Genomic DNA, 20,742 nt, shown 5'->3' with positions numbered 1-20,742 from the left:
CTATCGGTAGTGTCCGTGAAAGATCTGGATACCGCATTCAATAATGTCGATGTCCTTGGATGAGGTGCTAAATTCCAACAATACCCCACTGTCCAGTTTATCAGAAAGAGTAAAGTGGCCTATAAATAGATGTTCAGCTTGGACCTTGGGGAGAAGCTGAAGTCTTTTTTGGCCAGTAGAGAAACCATTTTTGCGTTGACGACACAACAAGTCAAAAAATTCTACCATCTTCTGTTTAGGAGATATCACGACGCAAATCCTGCATTCGTAGGTATCTGTAGGGATGGTTAAGGAATTTCCAACAGCTCGGTAATGGAACTCAGCTGGTACATTTCTTCCAGGTAGCCATGCGTCCCTAGATTGCTTAGTAATGACCCTACGTGCTTCTTGACCCAATTTGAAGCAGTTGGAGAAATATAGATCTTCAATTGCAGACTCAAAAGGGAAATGTACTAGTGTCTCCAGTGATTCACAAGTGTCTACTATTAGTCTCTTAAGAGAGCTAGGGAGCTCTGGCAGTGATACGATTTTTGGACAGCCATATATATGAAGCTCTTTTAACCCATCAAGATCTTTGATGCAATCTGGAATTTTCTTAATATCTGCACCTCTTCCCTCTAGATATATTTCTGCAGGGGCATGATATATATTGACACTGCCATATATATCGAGAACCTGTAGGCCAGACCAGAGCCTAATTGATTGAGGTAAATCTTCTAACATTGTGTCTGTGATTTTGAGTGTTGTGATATTCGTAGAAATATCTGGAATGTTTTTCAATTGCCAGCATCCCATCATCCCGAGTGATTCAAGAGATGCCAAGTTGAAGTGAGTCGGAACAACTTTTAGCTTTCTACAGAAATCCATAATCAACTTTTCTAGCTTATGAAGATTTCCAATGGAAGGAGGAATCTCTACCAAACTCTCGCAAAGAGCCAGATTCAATACCTCAAGATTTGTAGCATCTGAAAGATTTGGGAGTACCTTTAAATTACTGGACCGTAACAATTCCATCTTCTTGAGATTTGTAAGGGGCTGAATGCAAAACAGCACAAAAAGGAGTAAAGATCATCAGCTCATGGTGACAAGTAATTACTTCATCTGGACAAAACAAAAATATATACCAACCTGGATTCCTTCCCAAAGCTTCTCGAGCTGGTTATCTCGCAAATTAAGTTCCACAAGATATTCCGGCCTAAATGTATGAGGAAGACTCTTTCCTGGATATACCTCCCAATGTAATAACCTTAGTTGAGGTGGAAAAACCATGTCCTCGGATAGATGCAGTCTAACATTTGTATCAAGTCTTGTCTTGTAAATGCTGAGAAAACGAAGATTACGGATCCTTTTAAAAGCTTCTGCGCTTATATACACATCGTTTAAGAGTGTGGATATATCAAAAGATATACCCATCACATTTCTATTACCCTAAACAAATTTCAAAATAAAAGTAAATGTTAGCACCATTAATAAGATATGCAGAGTATTTTCGAAATGACATGGTTAAACAGATAGATTTTTAAAAAAACGAAGATGAACTTACAGAATCATTTTCGAGGACATCACAAATCTCATCAGAGTCTATTAGGATTTGGCGTTTCCCATGATCTTGTCTTTGAACCGCTTCTTTACCAACTTGTTGTAGTAACTTATGCATCACTATATCTCCTTTGATTGATATTTGTATGAGAGATTTATATGCGAGGGTTTTCAACCCGTATCTGACATCCAATTTACTGTCACCAAGCATTGCTTTCACATGATCATTGTCTTGGTAGTTGAAGAAGAATGCAATCAGGAGAAAAAGAAATTGATCGTTCTTATGTAAATTATCGTATCCGACTCTAAGTACTCCCTCGATCTTTCTATCAAGGCTATTTTCTTGCCTATGTAATATACTTTCCCAGTCATCTTCTTTCTTTCTGCGTAATGATGAACCCATGACACGGAGACCCAAGGGAAGGTTACTGCAAAGTTTTAACACTCTTTCGACAAGCTTTTCAAAACCATATGGTGCAGAACTCTGTCTAAAAGCAGATCTACAAAAGATCTTACGAGCTTCTTTTATAGTTGGGAAATCCACATGGTATGTATTGTTGATATCATGTTGCTCCAAAAGCTCTTGATCTTCCGTGGTTACAATAATCCTGCTTCCAGGACCAAACCAACTAGTTTCATTAGTCAAAGCCTCAAGTTGCTGCAGATCGTCCACACCATCAAGAATGATAAGAACATTTTGGTCGCATAGCCTTTCCGGTATCGCACCTAAATGGAATATCCTCAAATCATTCTGGTTTAAAATCTTTGAAAGAAGCTGTTGTTGCAGACACAACTTCAATCCATACTCATCAAGACCACTATTATAGCTTCCCTTAAGATTCTCCATAAAACAAGTAAGCTGAAAACTGCTAGAGAGTCGGCTATGTAAAGCCCTTGCAATGGTAGTCTTACCAATACCGGAAGGACCACAAATCCCAACTATCATAGCTTCATCTTCATTATCTAAATGTAACAAAGACTGCATTTTCTGCAAGTGTGCTTCAATACCCACCATATCTTCAAAATCCTTAGAGATTGTAGTGTTTAGTTTGTTTGATACATCTCTAGCAATCGTCTCAACCATCTTCGATTCCTTGTCCCTAACAAGAACGGAAAATTCATAGAGTTTATCAAATAGTCATGTGAAATGTTGTAACTTCTATTGTAGAAATCTGAACCTATCTTTATTACGTAGTTAGCTAAAATATTGTTTTTCACATGAAAGACAGGAGTCCTATGTTGCTAATACAGTAACTCATGAACCTATCACATCTTTTAGATTCACAAAGAAAATTTCCTTAATCGGATTTAAGAAGGCATGAATTCCAAATTAATTGAACGAAATCAAACAAACCAGTTTAAGAAGTGCTCTCCGGCTATGTTTCCCACATCGTTCAAAGCTTGGCTCCATTTTTGCTTCTCCTCCTCCGTTTTACGAGCCCAAGTTTCACTGAATCGGATCCCAAATTCTCCGGTTTGTTTACGCACATCAGATGGATCAACTCCGTAAAAGACAGTCATCACTATCTGCCCAATATCTTCCTTGCACTTCAAAATCTCCAACAGCTCATCCAAACACCAGCTCGATGAAGCATAATTCTTCGAGAGCACCACAATCGAGATCCTAGATTCCCTAATCCCTCGTGTGAGTTCAGGGGAAATGGTTTGACCTCTTTCGATCCGTTGATCATCGAACATGGTAATCCCATTGCAGATAAACTGTTTGCGTAAATGACTGAGAACTGTTTTACGGACGTCTGGTCCATGGAAACTCGTGAAAACGCGATATCTCCAGGTTCGAGGCGAAGAAGAAGAGGAAGCCATGAGAGACTAGAGTAGCGACTAGCGAGAAAAGTTGAAGTTCACATACACAAAAATCTGTGGAAAAGGCGTATTCACCATTGACTTTTTTTGAGAAAGAGAGATATAAAGTGATGAGTCAGTCATAACTCTAACTCATATAAGTCGAAATAATTATTTGGTTTAACTGTGTTAATAAACCAGCTTGTCACCAGTTAGTAAACCGAAATGTACCGGTTTCTGTGCTCGATTTTTTTTACCGAAATGTAAGGGGTTTTGCAATGTACAGAGCCAGTATCTCCTAAGTCCTGAGATTGTGATTGTTGTATACATCAGCTAAAGCCTGATCGAGGAGACGATGCAGAGGTCGATTTCGGTCACAATTGCATCGACAGTCAGTAATAGCCACTAATGGACAAGTGGTGTTTACTGGTTAATTAGGAACATTTTCTCCACCTTTCTCATAGTTCTTGCTTGTGAAGAATAAGTGATTTTTTATTTTTTTTCACGAGAATGTTATCTTTATTATTGATTCAAACAAGCTTACAAGCTTAAAGTTAAAGGCCAAGGCCCAAAATGATTACATCAAAGAAAAGAACGACAACTCTTGCATTGAAGTGTCAACAACAAAGATAACCTGTTTCTAAAGAAACGATATTTTCTGTCATCCTTTGCCGACGAAAACTTTTAATTAATCTGAAAAGAATATATAAATATTTCGGAATTCACGCACACTGTTACAAAATGAGATTGGTGCTCGTCTTTGTGACCACATTGCCGGAAAAATCCTTAATGCAACTAAATCTACTTCCATTTATGAAAATCCAAACTTCATAATCTTAGTTTTCTTTCTCAAGTAGGTTAGACTAACTATTACTATGTTTTTATAAAGGGTTTTTCAAAACAATTTCTTGCTAAATTTATCAGTTCCGGTTCTTTGTTGTTGTTTTAGAGATAAAACTTCATTGTTTTGAAAATTCCAAACTTGATTGTTGTACATTTGTTGATTTGGACGACTGTTGTGTGTTTACTTAGGTTGTTTTTTTTGTTTTTTTTGTTTTTTTTGTTTTTTTTTGTTATAAACGATTTCGTTTTGTTATATGTTGGAGTCATAGTTAAACTATGTCGTTTTGGTAAGAGAGTTTGAAGAATCCATTTCTAGATTGTTAGCTGGTATTCAATTAGCTAGAGAGGGAGACAGGGCTAAGGCAGATGCCAGTCTAATCTTCCTTAGAATGGCTTGTGAGAAGAGGTCTCAACAAGTATTAACTAGTTGATGTTGATCGAACCCTCAGTTCGAAGCTCTTCGCCAACATTATGAAAGATCCAAACTTGATTGTTGTTCGTTTGTTGACTTCGATGATTGTTGTATTCCTCTTAGGGTTTTTGTTTGTTTTTGATAAACGATGTTGTTTTGTTATACTTTGAATCATAGTTAATCTATGTCGTTTTGTTAAGGAAGTCTGAGGGGTCCATTTCTAAGATTTTTCTTATCCAATAACAATCTCCGATTTATGTTCTTCCTAATTAGACCATGGTTCTGTGGATTACGTCGAGTAGTATCGGTTGTGGGTGGAGGCGATATTTTTTTGCAAATGTCAGACCACCATGCTTCTCTTAGCCAACTATGCCGGACGCTTATTTTTCAGAGTTCTTCCAGGATTTGTAATCATTCGGAGGTGACCGTCCGTCGTGTGGAACGGTCTGAACATACCATCACCAGTACATGTGCTTGCGAAGCCATATTCGAGTTTGAGAACATTTTGAGATACATGATCGTTAGATTCCACTAGTAGGAAGTAGATTAGATGAATTAGAATTGAGGTTTTAGAATAATTTTTAAAAAATGTGAAGGAAGCAAAACTGAGTTTTTGGTATCTGATTTGAGAAATGCTTAAGTTTGATTTGTAGGCTACATATATATAACATTCTCTTCACATATTTGTGGTCTAATAGTTTCAAAATTCTAATAACTGCTGATTAATTTTGGTAAAGTTTGATCAGGTTTGGTTACGGAAAATGTTTATTTCTTCAAATTATAGTATCTCAAATGAAGCTTTTTAAACATACGTGCCCACATGAACAAGGCAAGTGAACTTGGTCTCTTTCTAACCACATTTACACATTATTAATTTATTATATATCCAAATATTATAGCTAAAGGGTTCATAAAGCTGGTGGTAATGGATTTTTTCTGATAAGTTCGAATCTTAAAGTAGATTTATATAATCTGACTTTTATTGTTCTATATTGTCTTTGGTATGCCTTTTACTTGGAAGAAATCTCACATACACTTCTTGTTCATTTGTTCATCCAGCTTTGATGCACGTGAAATCTGGTGTCATGTTATTATCTCAACAAATAACTATAATTTATCTGCGAAGTTAAACTTTTAATTAGAGGATAATAGCGAATTTTCTCACTTCATAATTAGTCTTTGCAAAATTGTCTTCCTTTTTAAGACTTGTTAGGAAAATACTAAATCTATGAGTGCAAAGTTGGTTGGTTACACGTGTCAAAAGCATGAGTTCGGAAGTGGGGTTGATGACCTAACTCATTGAACTTATGATTTTCTTAATAATCCAAGTTATGATTTTCATAAAAATTTATATTTTCTTAAACGGACAATAATGTGTTTTTAACTTTTAACGACGTGACTCTTTTGTTTTCATTTCAGAAAACGACTTAAATCTAATTCCCAAAGCTCAAGTTCATGTTCCTAATATAACTAAGAACTAAATAATTTGTGTTCTGTTTATAAAAAATATTGTGATTTAGTAAAAGTAGACTTTTAATGTACTTTCTAATCGAAGGTCAAGATTTCCTTAGAAAGATTTCATTTTATTAAATATCGACAACAAAGATGACATGTTTAGGATTAAATTGGTGTCTTAGACCTAATCTATGACTCTTGTATTGGAACTAGATGTTGATGCCGACAAAAAGAAGACGAATGAAATAGGTGTTGATGATGATATTTAATTTCAAGGCCTAAACTTTTTTCAGCTTATTAATCTCGTAAGAAATTATATGGATTTTTATCGATATGATTAAAGTATTAAACCAGATTATTATTAGCTACAGATATTTTTTAAAAATATACTTTCCCAAAGGTAGGTGAAATGCTTATCAATCTCAATAAAAAAAATAAAAGCAACATGACGAATGTATCCTTAAACTTGGCCATAAACCTCATCATTTTCTACTTTTTTTTTTTTTTTTTTTTTTTTTATCTTTTTACATTTTTAACTCTTTAGATTTAATTCTTCTAACTCCCAACAATCTCCTTACCAAAATTTCCTCCTTAAAATTCAAGTTTTTTGGAACGTTCAAAATAGTACTATAAGTTTGTTTTTATTAGATTTTAGTGAGCTCAATCGGTGACAGCTAAACATTATTGCACAATTAAATCACAATAACTCTCTGCCTGTCTTCCTTTTTTGTGTAAATGCTTCAATAATAATTTTCCCCTTTTTGGAACCAAGAATCAGTCAATTGCATTGATTCTTTTTTAACCAAGTAAGCTACCAAAGTTTGTAGTATTATTCAAAGATGAAACCAAAAACTACTGTAATTATTGGTCACATTATGTGACTCACATAGATATTTCACCAAAGCTGAAAAAGTCGCTTTATTATTGGGTATGGGGTAGAGAAAAGTAAATAAGACCCAAATATAAAGTCAAGCCACCGTGCAAAACAAATTGAAATTGCGTTGTGACATGTTCTTATAAATTTCTGAATTATCTTATTACTTAGTTTAGCCCCACACTTAATGTGCACACGAGAAACCTAAAACTAAAAGAGATAGATTCGATTCTCCCACACGTGCGCTTCTGCTGTGTCACCTTTCTCTTTGAAAGGAATGATCGTCATTTTCTTTTGCTTAAATTATCTTCAATTTTTTTTTCCTTAAAATATCTTCTTCCACTAATCTTCGTTAGTTATGCACACAAAATTCTGAAATATTTTGACAAACAATTTGTCATTTTTTTTTTTAAAGAGAAAATAGTCGTTATAAATTAATATTTTAAACAAAATAATGATATCTTAATAAATAAATTAGAGAAAGAAAACAGGGAAAAAAACAAATTAGTCAAAATTTTCGCAAGTGCAATGGACAAAATTACCCCTAAAGATCGTATAATTTACAAAGAACTTTGTCTTTGCCGTGTTTTGACCTTAAACCTTGACACACACATACACACGAACACACATATACATATACATGTATATATGTATTTTTCTGGAAGAGAAACAATAACATTCCCAGAAATTTCGGGGTTACGTGTCGCTTTATTTGTAAAACGATTTTTCAGATTTTGATTGTTAAAGAAGCTTTCTGTGTATTATTTTTGATTTTTACTAGAGAAAAACTCGAATGCTCTGTTTTGTTCTCTCGAGAAAATTCTCAGACTCAGAGAAAAGTAAAAACAGAGAAGAAAGATGAGAAGCGGTGCTAATGGAAACAACGTTTTCGATACTATAAACGCAGCTGCTTCTGCTATTGCTTCTTCTGATGATCGTCTTCATCAATCTTCTCCGATTCATGTGAGTCTTCTTTCTCCGTTTCAATTAGCTAAATCAGAAACTTTCATGTATGATTATTCTCTTAAGCATTAGATCGAACACTTTGTATGCAATTTTCGATTTCTGTGATTTCGATTTCTCGAATCTGATTTTGATGCTTTTTGAAATCAGAAGAAGAGAAAATGGTGGAATCGATGGAGTCTGTTGAAATGTTTCGGATCTTCAAGACAAAGAAAACGAATAGGAAACTCGGTTCTTGTTCCTGAACCGGTATCAATGTCTTCTTCAAATTCAACAACATCAAATTCCGGTTATCGTTCGGTTATCACAACACTTCCTTTTATAGCTCCACCTTCATCTCCAGCTTCATTTTTCCAATCAGAGCCACCTTCTGCTACACAATCACCTGTTGGAATCCTCTCTTTTAGTCCTTTGCCTTGTAACAACCGTCCTTCCATCTTCGCCATTGGACCTTACGCTCATGAAACTCAATTGGTATCTCCTCCGGTTTTCTCAACTTACACTACTGAACCATCTTCAGCTCCAATCACACCTCCTCTTGATGACTCATCTATCTACTTAACCACCACAACACCTTCTTCACCTGAAGTGCCTTTTGCTCAGCTCTTTAACTCGAACCATCAAACCGGTAGCTATGGTTATAAGTTCCCAATGTCTTCTAGTTATGAGTTTCAGTTTTACCAACTTCCTCCTGGTAGTCCACTTGGTCAGCTTATTTCCCCGAGCCCTGGTTCTGGTCCAACTTCTCCTTTTCCCGATGGAGAAACCTCGCTGTTCCCTCACTTTCAAGTCTCTGATCCTCCAAAACTGTTGAGTCCAAAGACTGCTGGTGTTACAACTCCTTGTAAAGAGCAGAAGATTGTAAGACCGCATAAACCGGTTTCATTCGATCTTGATGCTGATCATGTCATTAGATGCGTGGATCAGAAGCTAAGAACAACGTTCCCTGAAGCATCATCAGATCAAGAATCAATGAATCATTCGTCTCTCGGGTCCAATAAGGAATTCAATTTCGGCACGGATGAGAAACATTTGACCGTTGATGAACATAGATCAGCTTCGCCGAAGAACAGCAATGATTGGTCTTTTTTCCCTGTGATGCAGTCAGGTACACTAAGCTAACCTTCATCAGAAGAATAGAAATCTGAAATTTAGATATCGATTCGGACAAATATCTTGTTCAAGATTCAAGAACAATTATAGAATTTTTAGATGATTCTGTTCAGGATCTTAAGGATATTTTCTTGTCTCTCTTTTTGGTTTTGTAATAAATATTTGGCATCGTTAGTTGTTGTATATGGCTACTCTTTATGTAGTTTTTTGTTTTTGTGAATACACATTTGATCGCATTTGTAAATAAAATTTAATCAGTTTCTTCGGAGAAATTCCATTAAATTTATAGGTATTGTTTACTATTTGATCTTCTGTTCTGTGTATTGTTGTGACTAGAGTTTTGTTATTGTTAGAGCCAATAAAAGGTGAGATCTATAGCATAAAGGTAGTGAATGTTTCTCCTTATTTGTTATCTTAGATTCAACCATGATATGCAATGTAAAGGAGAAAAAGAAAAAAGAGAGTAAACATTTGAGTATACAATTAACAAGCAACTCAAGACTGTTAACAAGTTTTATTCACCAAATCGATATACCGGTCAGGTTTTATAAGAAACATCACATCACAACCACTAAGTCCACTACAATTTGAAGCTTTGAGCCCTGTAAACAAGGATTATACATGACAAGTTAGAATGGGCCAGCTTAAATTACTAAGTCCACTCTCAGCATTCCGCAAGCCCACTTGGAATCCAGCTTCAAGTTCTCATAGGCGCTTTTGGTTCAATTAATCCCACCTAAAACCAGTATGCAATTGGAGAGTTAATAAATCTTGTAGGTTTAACTCTTGTTAGGAGGATAAATTAGATGATTTAAATTTCCTTATGTCTTTTTAAAAAAAAAAAATACAATTGAGTCTTGTCAATATGTATCTCTTTTTTTTTTTTTTTTTTTTTTACAGCAACGTTAACTACTAGTCAGCAAAAAACACATAGGTTAAAATATGTCGAGTCTCATAATGTGAAAACAAAAGAAAATACAAAGATTGAAAAAGAAACAACGACCCCCACTTTTAAACCCAATTAATGCCGTATTTTAAGTTGAAGTGCCGCTTTCCTCAAATCTCACTATTGTTTCTCTTATTCTCTATCATTCATATTTCATAGCCAACAAAGATTATGGTTTAGAGCATTTACTGATTTTATGTCAATTATAAACATGTCTTTTTTATCAAACGTTGTGAATAATCGATTACTTATTATATGGTGCTATTTATAAACTTACTGCATTTCTTTTTCTTCAAATATTCCGTTATAAAGGTGTTGAGAATTTTGTTTATAAAATTTTAGAATTACTGATTACTGTACATACATGTGTTTGTGGTATTTTGTTAATTATTGTCAATTATCAAAACACGAAATGTTGTCTTATTAACCCTTTTTCTGAATTATTGTGTTCTTGTGGAGGATATATTATATAGGTCGACATAATTTATTCGGATCACGCGTGGAAATTATATTTTGCCAAAACGAAAGTAGGAATTATATGATTCATGTATCATGTTATTGCTATTTTTATTTGATACTGTATTTTTTATAAATAAAGTTTTTTGGCTCACCAACTTAAGTGGCACTAATGGCATTGGCCCCTTTAAGCTGTAAGTTACCATTAATTTATGTTGCCAAAATATATAGCTGTCATTATGTTGCCTTAGTATGAATATATTTTTCTATCACACAATATCAATAGATATATGGTTATGACCATATCAACTTGTCCCATCAACATCTCAATCAAAACATTTGACATTATATAATTAACCAATTGATTTTAGGATAGGACTCTACAAACTTTTATTTAAACAATTTTCGCCTGAATAAAATCATGTGTTTAATTAGGAAGGTGATTATGCACAAACTCATAAGTGAGGAAATAAAAGGTTGAGATATAGTAGGTGAATTAATATATACAATATTAGGTTATTATAAACACAATGACAACCACAAAACTCTACACAAACAAACACATGACATGCAAATGCAACTATACGTCCCCAATTTTTTGGTTGGGAAGAATAATCAACAACAAACTTAGTTGCCTTATTAATTGCTTATACTTTTCTTTTCTCTTTTTAGATTTCATTTTCACATTTTTTAATCTATAAAACATTAATATGATTATCTTCCATTTCACACACACACTCACACTTCAATTCTCTTCTTATAGATTCTGCTCTCACCTCCAGACTAAAATATAAAAAATGGATGGATCAACGGCTGCGATCATCCTTACCCTCATCGTAACCTACATTATATGGTTCGTTTCTTTACGTCGTTCATATAAAGGTCCACGTGTCTGGCCCTTAGTGGGCAGTCTTCCAGCACTCATAACAAATGCTCACCGCATGCACGACTTCATCGCCGATAACCTCCGCATGTGCGGCGGTACGTACCAAACGTGCATATTCCCGATCCCGTTCTTGGCTAAGAAACAAGGTCACGTGACTGTCACGTGTGACCCAAAGAATCTGGAGCATATCTTGAAGACCCGGTTCGATAATTACCCCAAGGGTCCTAGCTGGCAATCAGTCTTCCACGATCTGTTAGGAGATGGGATCTTTAATTCAGATGGTGACACATGGCGGTTTCAACGTAAGACCGCTGCATTGGAGTTCACTACACGTACCCTTCGCCAAGCCATGGCTCGTTGGGTTGATCGAGCCATCAAGAACCGTCTCGTGCCGATTCTTGAATCAGCTAGGAGTCGAGCCGAGCCGATTGATCTTCAAGATGTTCTTTTACGGCTCACTTTCGATAACATTTGCGGCTTAACATTTGGTAAAGATCCACGGACACTCTCGCCGGAGTTTCCTGAGAACGGATTCGCGGTGGCTTTTGATGGAGCCACCGAAGCCACTCTTCAACGGTTTATCATGCCTGAGTTTATTTGGAAGATCAGAAAATGGCTTCGGCTCGGCTTGGAAGATGATATGAGCCGAAGCATCAGCCACGTGGATAATTACTTATCAGAGATCATAAATACACGTAAGCTCGAATTGCTAGGTCAGCAACAAGATGAATCCCGCCATGATGATCTATTGTCACGGTTCATGAAGAAAAAAGAATCCTACTCGGATAAATATCTTAAATACGTGGCGTTAAATTTCATCCTAGCTGGACGTGACACGTCATCGGTTGCTATGAGTTGGTTCTTCTGGTTGGTTAGTCTTAACCCACGAGTCGAAGAAAAAATCATAAACGAGATCTGCACCATTCTGATCAAGACACGTGACACCAATGTGTCGAAGTGGACCGACGAGCCGTTGACTTTCGATGAAATTGACCAGTTGGTCTACTTAAAAGCGGCATTGTCCGAAACATTGAGGCTATATCCATCGGTACCAGAAGATTCAAAATTTGTTGTTGCCAACGATGTTTTACCTGACGGGACATTTGTTCCATCGGGATCAAACGTTACATATTCGATATATTCGGTTGGGCGTATGAAATTCATTTGGGGTGAAGATTGTCTCGAGTTTAAACCGGAAAGATGGTTAGAGGAAAGCCGGGACGAAAAATGTAACCAATACAAATTCGTAGCGTTCAATGCCGGTCCACGGATTTGTCTAGGCAAAGACTTGGCTTATTTGCAGATGAAATCAATTACTGCTTCGATTTTGCTCCGGCATCGGCTTACGGTGGCTCCGGGACATCGAGTGGAGCAGAAGATGTCATTGACGTTGTTCATGAAGTTTGGTCTTAAAATGGATGTGCATAAAAGGGATTTGACGTTGCCGGTGGAGAAAGTGGTTAATGAGATGAGGAAAAAGTGAGATTATTGGGACTAATGATGGTAACTATGATGAAGTTAAATTGGTCACCGGTTTGGCATAAGCATTAATGTGGACGATGGTAATTTAGAAATTGTGTTGTTGTAAGCAAAATAATTTTAAAACATACTTTAAATTTGTGATTCTTGTTTATTATGGTTTATATTCCGAATAATCTTACATCCTTTTTCACTTTTTAAATATTTTGCATCTAGAATTACTAAATCAATTTCAAATTACACTAAAAATAAAATAAAAAAACTAAACCCGGATAGAACTTTACGATCTTACTCCCAACACTTGAAAAAACAAATGATTTGGAGAAATGCAAAAGAAATAAAGGGCCACGGTTAGGTATACGTACTTAAGTCGGAAAATTCAACATTTGTTAATTGCAGAGTCTCTATGAAGCTTTATGTTATAATATATGTTTACTTATAATTGTATGGTTTCTACATACTCAAGAGTTGCATGAGTTCACACTTGCTTTTAAAAAGAAATACTTCTGCTAATAAAACAGTAATCTAATACATGAGTTCATATATTAATATATACACCACTATAAATGAGTATAGGCCTTGTCATTATCATTATTATTTATCATTGTCAATGTCATTATACTTGTTAATTCTTATAGTATAATATTAGTTATGTCCCCTGGCTCGAGGTCAAAATGAAAGAAAAGGCAAAGGTCAACGGTACGAAGCAAGGAACCACCGAATTCAAAGGCTCTCTAATTTAACATGCTCGTCTATAAACACGTGAAGATGACATTGACATGCAAGCAATGATATTATTATACATTCAAATTAACATTACCGGAAACAGAAATAAACTAGATGTCCCAATTCGTATACATTGATCGTTTTATGAATAGATTATATAAATTAAGGGCAAAAACATCCAATTTGAATGTCGTTGATGCGTTACACATCTTACTCTTAATCAAAATCGTACTATTTTTTTTTTATGATCTAACTATTTATTTTTATAATATCATATTTTAACAGCTAATGATTTACATTAATTAAGTTTGTGTGTGATTATTCCATTACGCATTGTGCCTACGGATACGCTCTTGAAACATCAAAAATCTAACATTAATTTGATGCGACGTAAAAACACAAACTAATCAATGTTTCGATATTTAAACGCTTCATTTTTCTCATAACTACCAATAAATAGAATGACGAATACATGTAATGGTTAAATACTTAATTTAGGTCTGGAGCAAATATTTTTGAAATTATATTATTCGAACAGAATCATATCTCACAAAAATATACTTTGATATTGCATGTTCACCTAATATAATCTTCATAAATCTGTTGGTTCATAAACTAATATGTGTATAATACACGTACCTTATATATGATAATATGAAAAAATCATGGGATGTTGATTTATTTTATACATTATGGTTTTTGTGCTTTACACTGATAAAAATCATAACAACGCGTTTCACAAAAGCCTAACGTGACATCATTATCTCCAATCTGACCGTTAAGATCAATTAGCTGACGTGTTATAACACATCATTGTCCTCTTGTCATATACTTTTTTTTTTCTATTTTCACAAGCCACCCAATGATTTGGAAGTGTTTTCATATTCTAATCTTCTGAGAAAAAAATCATTATAAAAGTCAGCAACTAAAACTTAGCATAAATCAAGATAACAATTCTCAAATTACAAAACAATTCATAACTTATCCCATAAATCAAGATTATTTTTTTCCTCAAATTTCTCTTCTTGATCAAATCATGCAATTAGAAAGAAGAAGAAACATGACACTTTTGTTTAGGTTCGAATCAATCAAAGTATGGTATTTTTTTCCACTCAAACACCTAATGAATTGGAAGTATTTCATATTCTTCCCATATTTGAGAATATTACTATAAAGTACCAAAATTCAACAAAATTAGCATAGAATAGATCAAGCAAATTAATCTCAAAATGTTTACTAATCTTTTATCGTTTTAGATCAATCATAGACGACAACTAAGAAACAAAAAAAAAAGATACTACTCATTAGCTTAATTAGTCCAATGATCAAGACTCAAAATTTCAAAACTTTTTTCAATTATGGTAAACAAAATATATACACAAAAAAAATCAGAACAAAATCGGAGTTCTGTCTTTTCATTTTTTTTTTTTACAAGTTCTGTCTTTTTCAAGGTAATAAAAAAGTTATAAAAAATCGAAATAATTAATTAAGGATGATGTTTTAATTATCGGTTATAATCAAAATTAGTTACTACTAGTACAAAGATTAACGCACCAAAGGAGAAGAAATCTGAAGAAGTGAATGCTTTCTTCAAACGCGCTCTCTCTTTCTCTCTCTCTCTCTCTATCTCCAGTTCTTATTCTCTCTCTCTTTCTATCTCTACCAAATTTCTGAGAACCTCTTCGTCTTCTTCGTTATCTCTTCCCTTCTTCTGTGTCACTAACTCACTTCACTGTTAGTGGAAGAAGCTCTTACCATATTCACACTTGTAAGCAACGATTTTAGGGATCTGAAACGCTTTCACTGTTTCTGTTTTGGATTCTTCGATTGCTTTTGAGCTTTCGATTTGATTCCATTTCAAGCTGCTGAATCTGGTAATTTTTCCAAGAAATTAGGTTTCGATTAAGCTTTCCCTCACTATCAATTTTCTCCATGAAATTGGAAAACTTGCTTCGGGTGGTGTTTTGTTGTCTTGTGTTAATCCTCCAATTTTGTGTGTGTAGATTTGAGCAATTGGTTGTTCTACTTAGGGTTTTCGTTTTGTTGTTGTTTCTGGGGTTTCTGGAATTTTTCTGTGTAGATCCGTTTGTGAGGTGGGAATTTTGAGTTACTGTTTGGAAATGGATCTTGTGTAGCTTAGGTTGAAGATGATCACATTGATTTTTGAAACTAGCTCAAACTAATCTGAAGATGATACTTTTTTATTATCATCACTCAAGATGCTATTTTTTTTATTATCTCTTGGGTGTTCTATCATTTTAGAATTTGCTGAAAAAATTGGGCTTCTGTGAATTCTGGTGAATTTTGTATCTGTCTGTATCTTCAATTTCACACGGAATCATAGTTGTTGTAAACCCTAACGCTGGGTTTTGTTGTTGTAATCAGATCTTTCAGGTTCTTCTTGGTATTGTGGTCAAAACACCAATGGGATAATAATAAAATGGTGTTTATATTGGGACTTTTCTTCGTTTGTTGACCTATGTTGGGTCAACCAAGTATGATCTCTGAAGTGGTCAAAAGGAGAGTTACTTTGTAATGTTGAACAAGAGCTTTTAAAAGAGTGATAGTGTGAGTGAGTGTGCCTCTTGGTTTGTGGGAAGAAGATCATGCCTTGGTGGAGTAAATCAAAAGATGAAAAAAAGAAAACTAATAAGGAGAGTATCATTGATGCGTTTAATCGGAAACTGGGATTCGCATCTGAGGATAGGTCTAGTGGAAGATCAAGAAAATCAAGACGACGACGTGATGAGATTGTGTCTGAAAGAGGAGCTATATCTCGATTACCATCAAGATCTCCCTCTCCTTCTACTCGGGTTTCACGCTGTCAGAGTTTTGCAGAAAGATCTCCTGCTGTACCTCTTCCTCGTCCTATTGTCCGTCCTCATGTAACCAGTACTGATTCAGGAATGAATGGATCACAGAGACCAGGTTTAGATGCAAATTTGAAGCCGTCATGGTTGCCACTTCCAAAGCCCCATGGTGCTACAAGCATACCTGATAATACCGGTGCTGAGCCTGATTTTGCCACTGCTTCTGTGTCTAGTGGAAGTTCTGTGGGTGACATTCCATCTGATTCTCTTCTCAGTCCATTGGCGTCTGATTGTGAAAATGGGAACCGAACACCAGTAAACATATCTTCGAGGTGAGTTTGAATTGTGATTGTTACTATTGTGTATTGTGCTCTCTCTCTCTATTGCTCTCTATTTCTAAACATGTTATATCCTACTCTTTATGTATAGGGATCAGTCAATGCATAGTAACAAAAACTCAGCTGAGATGTTTAAGCCAGTCCCTAATAAAAATAGGATTCTGTCTGCATCTCCTAGGCGGAGACCTCTGGGAACTCATGTGAAGAATCTACAAATCCCCCAACGAGATTTAGTGCTATGCAGTGCTCCAGATAGTTTGTTGTCTAGTCCTTCCAGGAGTCCAATGAGATCCTTTATTCCAGATCAAGTCTCAAACCATGGGTTGTTGATTAGTAAACCATATTCAGATGTTTCCTTGCTTGGATCTGGACAGTGCTCAAGCCCCGGTTCAGGTTACAACTCAGGTAACAATTCCATTGGTGGAGATATGGCTACTCAGCTGTTTTGGCCTCAAAGCAGGTGTAGCCCTGAATGTTCCCCTGTGCCTAGTCCAAGAATGACAAGCCCTGGTCCTAGCTCTAGAATACAGAGTGGTGCTGTTACACCTCTTCATCCTCGAGCTGGAGGGTCAACTACTGGGTCTCCTACTAGAAGACTTGATGATAACAGACAGCAAAGCCATCGTCTGCCTCTCCCGCCGTTATTAATCTCTAATACTTGTCCGTTTTCACCCACATATTCAGCAGCGACATCTCCGTCTGTCCCCCGAAGTCCGGCAAGGGCAGAGGCTACGGTTAGCCCTGGATCGCGATGGAAAAAAGGGAGATTGCTGGGGATGGGAAGTTTTGGACATGTGTATCTTGGCTTTAACAGGTTCGTAACTAAACAAGTCTGGTTTTAGTTTCAAAGATGTTCTGATTGCTCATTGTATCGCATTTTATACTGGCTATGGCCTATGGGAAGAATATCACTGCTGAATCCATCCCATACTGGTAGAAATTATTGTTCCATATGTTGGTTAAGTTTCTCAGGGGCAAATCTCAGTTTTCATGGTTACAAATTACAATAAACTGATTTGTTCTCTTCACAAAATATTGAATAGGAGAACTCAAATGTTATATTTCTATGTCACCCCTGTTTTGATCGGTTATGTTTTCTTCCTCAGTGAAAGTGGGGAGATGTGTGCCATGAAAGAGGTTACTCTATGCTCAGATGATCCTAAGTCAAGGGAGAGTGCACAACAATTGGGGCAAGTAAGTTACACATCATCATCTGTTCAGAACAACGGAAGCTGCTCTTTGGTGCTTTTGTTTTTGAATTTTCTAACCTTTCTGCTTCTCTTTCAATGATTGACTCTCGCAGGAAATTTCAGTTCTAAGCCGTTTACGACACCAAAATATAGTGCAGTATTATGGCTCTGAAACCGTAAGTTTTACAGATATTTCTTGGACATTTCTGTTCTCTGATACTATCAACTGTTTCAGCTCAACCAAGTCATGCACATGACTAGATTCTTTACTTTCCCCTCCCAATTCAGGTCGATGACAAGCTGTATATATATCTGGAGTATGTCTCCGGTGGTTCGATCTATAAACTTCTTCAAGAGTATGGACAATTTGGTGAGAATGCCATTCGTAACTACACACAACAAATTTTATCAGGGCTCGCATATTTGCACGCCAAAAATACTGTTCATAGGTGAGGCAGTGAATTCTATCCATTCTTCTGATACCTCGTTTTCCTTCATCCTTCATTAGTTGGAGAATTAGATGAACATGGATTTTAATTTTATTCAGGGACATCAAAGGAGCAAATATATTGGTGGATCCTCATGGACGAGTAAAAGTTGCTGATTTTGGGATGGCAAAACATGTATGTATATGTTCTCTGCATTCTCTGTTTTGTTTTTGTCCTGTTTGAATTTTTCCTTTACGCAGAAACAACTGATCTGAATAAACTATGCTAAGCCTAGTTAGAAACTTTCCTAAGTCTAATACAAATTCATAAACAAAATGCAGATTACTGCTCAATCTGGTCCTTTATCATTCAAGGGGAGCCCATATTGGATGGCACCTGAGGTCAGTATGCTGCTACAACCTGTCTGTTTCAATGTTGACAGGCGTTATGCTGATGCTTTATTATCTTGCTTGGATTTCAGGTGATAAAGAATTCAAATGGCAGTAACCTTGCGGTCGACATATGGAGTCTTGGATGTACTGTTTTAGAAATGGCTACAACGAAACCTCCATGGAGCCAGTATGAAGGGGTTAGTAAATCATATAAGTACTCAACAAACATGAGATTGAATGATGCGACTCTTCCATCCTTATGTATTCGAGTTCTTTACAGGTTCCTGCTATGTTCAAGATTGGAAACAGCAAGGAGCTTCCAGATATCCCTGATCATTTATCTGAAGAGGGGAAGGATTTTGTAAGAAAATGCCTACAAAGAAACCCCGCAAATCGTCCTACAGCTGCTCAGCTTTTGGATCATGCTTTTGTAAGAAATGTGATGCCGATGGAAAGGCCTATTGTGAGTGGCGAGCCTGCAGAAGCCATGAATGTAGCTTCGAGCACCATGAGATCACTGGTATGAAAGCTCATATTCCTCAATTCTAAATTCTCTATGCTTCTGATTGCCTGACAAATCTGTTTGTTTCAGGACATTGGACATGCAAGGAGTCTTCCGTGCTTAGACTCGGAAGATGCAACCAATTACCAGCAGAAAGGATTAAAACATGGCTCGGGATTCAGGTCTTAGCCATTTCGTTTCTACCTTCATTTTCCAAGCATCAAAGCTTCTTTGTGGCTAAACTTTCCTCCTTTTTTGGTCACAGTATATCCCAATCTCCTAGGAACATGTCATGCCCGATTTCACCAGTCGGTAGTCCAATCTTTCACTCGCATTCACCACACATTAGCGGAAGAAGATCTCCATCCCCAATATCTAGTCCCCACGCTCTCTCTGGTTCATCAACACCTTTAACTGGGTGTGGTGGAGCCATCCCGTTCCATCACCAAAGACAAACTACAGTTAACTTCTTGCATGAAGGCATAGGATCAAGCAGAAGCCCGGGAAGTGGCGGAAATTTCTACACCAACAGTTTCTTTCAGGAGCCTAGTAGGCAGCAAGATCGGTCGCGGAGTAGTCCAAGGACTCCTCCTCATGTATTTTGGGACAACAACGGATCGATCCAGCCAGGCTATAATTGGAACAAGGACAACCAGCCAGTCCTATCTGATCATGTGTCCCAACAGCTCTTAAGTGAGCATCTGAAACTGAAGTCCCTCGACCTGAGACCCGGTTTTTCAACTCCCGGATCAACAAACAGAGGACCCTAACCCGTTCGAGTCAAATGATTCGACACCAATGACAGAACCATAAAACCCAGTGGAAAAAAACATCAAAACAAGTAGCTGCAGAAACTCCTCCAGGATCTCGGAATTGCAACACAGCCTGAAGGGTCAGGATCTTGAGGTTTAGGATCGGGGTTAGGGTTACTGAGCCGCGTCTCAAAACCCTGAACCATTGGCTAATATCATGAATGAGGATTCGTTTTTTTCGTCTTTGGAAAATCTGAAGAGCTCTTTGTCTTGTCTCTCTCTCTTTTTCTCTGAGGATATATGGGAGTGTGAGATAGAGAGATCAACAAAAATTGATTTTGTGTATAGGAACTTGTGGTGGTAGAACAGATCATCACCTAATTTGTCTATTTCCCTCTTCTTCCGTCTCTGTCTGGTCTGGTTCGTTGCTGATGAAGAAGAAGAAAAAAAAGAGGGCAAAAGCTTAAATCTCTTAAAACCTAAACTCTTTGATGTAATCTATCTTTATTGTAAGAGAATCTCAAATTAGATTATTAATCCACTCTCTTCTTTGATTAATACTCGCTTCTATTCACTTTGGTTCCAAAATTCAAACTTTACTGCTTTTGGAATCAATATCTTTTTTAAAAAAAATTAACGTTAAATTATACTCCAAAGAAAAAATCACTGTTTGTTACATTTGAATGCAAAACTTTTCATATAAAATACAAGAAAAGAATGAGCTATCCTTGATTTCTTGTTTCAAACCAAAGTACGATGCCACCTTCGTACTTCGATAAGCCTCCATTCTTAAACATGCTGAACCGGTTTCGAATATTTGTGTCAATCATCTTGA

General features: G+C 36.3%; 4 protein-coding genes and 2 long non-coding RNA genes across 7 annotated transcripts; 4 read left to right on the top strand and 2 right to left on the bottom strand.

The window, feature by feature from the left end:
- AT1G63730 (Disease resistance protein (TIR-NBS-LRR class) family) lies at nucleotides 1-3,363 on the bottom strand (the record flags this gene model as incomplete). Its single annotated transcript, NM_105050.1, has 4 exons — nucleotides 1-1,035; nucleotides 1,129-1,428; nucleotides 1,544-2,639; nucleotides 2,894-3,363. The coding sequence occupies 4 exons, from the start codon at nucleotides 3,361-3,363 to the stop codon at nucleotides 1-3; spliced, it is 2,901 nt and encodes a 966-aa protein (NP_176560.1).
- A 1,398-nt stretch (nucleotides 3,364-4,761) lies between these two features.
- AT1G08627 lies at nucleotides 4,762-4,992 on the top strand. Its single transcript, NR_139466.1, has one exon. It is a non-coding gene; the product is annotated as an other RNA (long non-coding RNA).
- On the bottom strand, nucleotides 4,794-5,063 carry AT1G08623. The gene has a single exon (NR_139465.1). It is a non-coding gene; the product is annotated as an other RNA (long non-coding RNA).
- A 2,492-nt stretch (nucleotides 5,064-7,555) lies between these two features.
- Nucleotides 7,556-9,388, top strand: AT1G63720 (hydroxyproline-rich glycoprotein family protein). The gene is made up of 2 exons (NM_105049.5): nucleotides 7,556-7,889; nucleotides 8,040-9,388. The coding sequence occupies exons 1-2, from the start codon at nucleotides 7,785-7,787 to the stop codon at nucleotides 9,009-9,011; spliced, it is 1,077 nt and encodes a 358-aa protein (NP_564816.1). The 5' UTR covers nucleotides 7,556-7,784; the 3' UTR covers nucleotides 9,012-9,388.
- Nucleotides 9,389-11,059: 1,671 nt separating this feature from the next.
- CYP86A7 (cytochrome P450, family 86, subfamily A, polypeptide 7) lies at nucleotides 11,060-12,955 on the top strand. Its single transcript, NM_105048.3, has one exon. The coding sequence runs from the start codon at nucleotides 11,202-11,204 to the stop codon at nucleotides 12,771-12,773; it is 1,572 nt and encodes a 523-aa protein (NP_176558.1). The 5' UTR covers nucleotides 11,060-11,201; the 3' UTR covers nucleotides 12,774-12,955.
- Nucleotides 12,956-15,059: 2,104 nt separating this feature from the next.
- On the top strand, nucleotides 15,060-20,506 carry YDA (Protein kinase superfamily protein). Of its 2 annotated transcripts, NM_001334122.1 has the most exons (12): nucleotides 15,060-15,369; nucleotides 15,881-16,637; nucleotides 16,735-17,457; nucleotides 17,750-17,837; nucleotides 17,947-18,009; nucleotides 18,122-18,282; nucleotides 18,381-18,456; nucleotides 18,603-18,662; nucleotides 18,743-18,850; nucleotides 18,934-19,173; nucleotides 19,246-19,337; nucleotides 19,421-20,506. In NM_001334122.1, exons 2-12 carry the CDS (start codon nucleotides 16,102-16,104, stop codon nucleotides 19,923-19,925), a joined length of 2,652 nt encoding a protein of 883 aa, NP_001319310.1. In that variant the 5' UTR covers nucleotides 15,060-15,369; nucleotides 15,881-16,101; the 3' UTR covers nucleotides 19,926-20,506. The 2 variants fall into 2 exon arrangements, with proteins under 2 accessions (NP_001319310.1, NP_176557.1); NM_105047.2 differs by lacking the exon at nucleotides 15,060-15,369 and having other exon boundaries at nucleotides 16,021-16,637; nucleotides 19,421-20,467.
- The last annotated feature ends 236 nt before the right edge of the window (nucleotides 20,507-20,742 follow it).

This window comes from Arabidopsis thaliana (assembly GCF_000001735.4).
Source record: "Arabidopsis thaliana chromosome 1 sequence".
Lineage (NCBI taxonomy): Eukaryota > Viridiplantae > Streptophyta > Magnoliopsida > Brassicales > Brassicaceae > Arabidopsis > Arabidopsis thaliana.
Note: the sequence above shows the minus strand (reverse complement) of the source record. Positions and strands in the feature narration are given on the sequence as shown.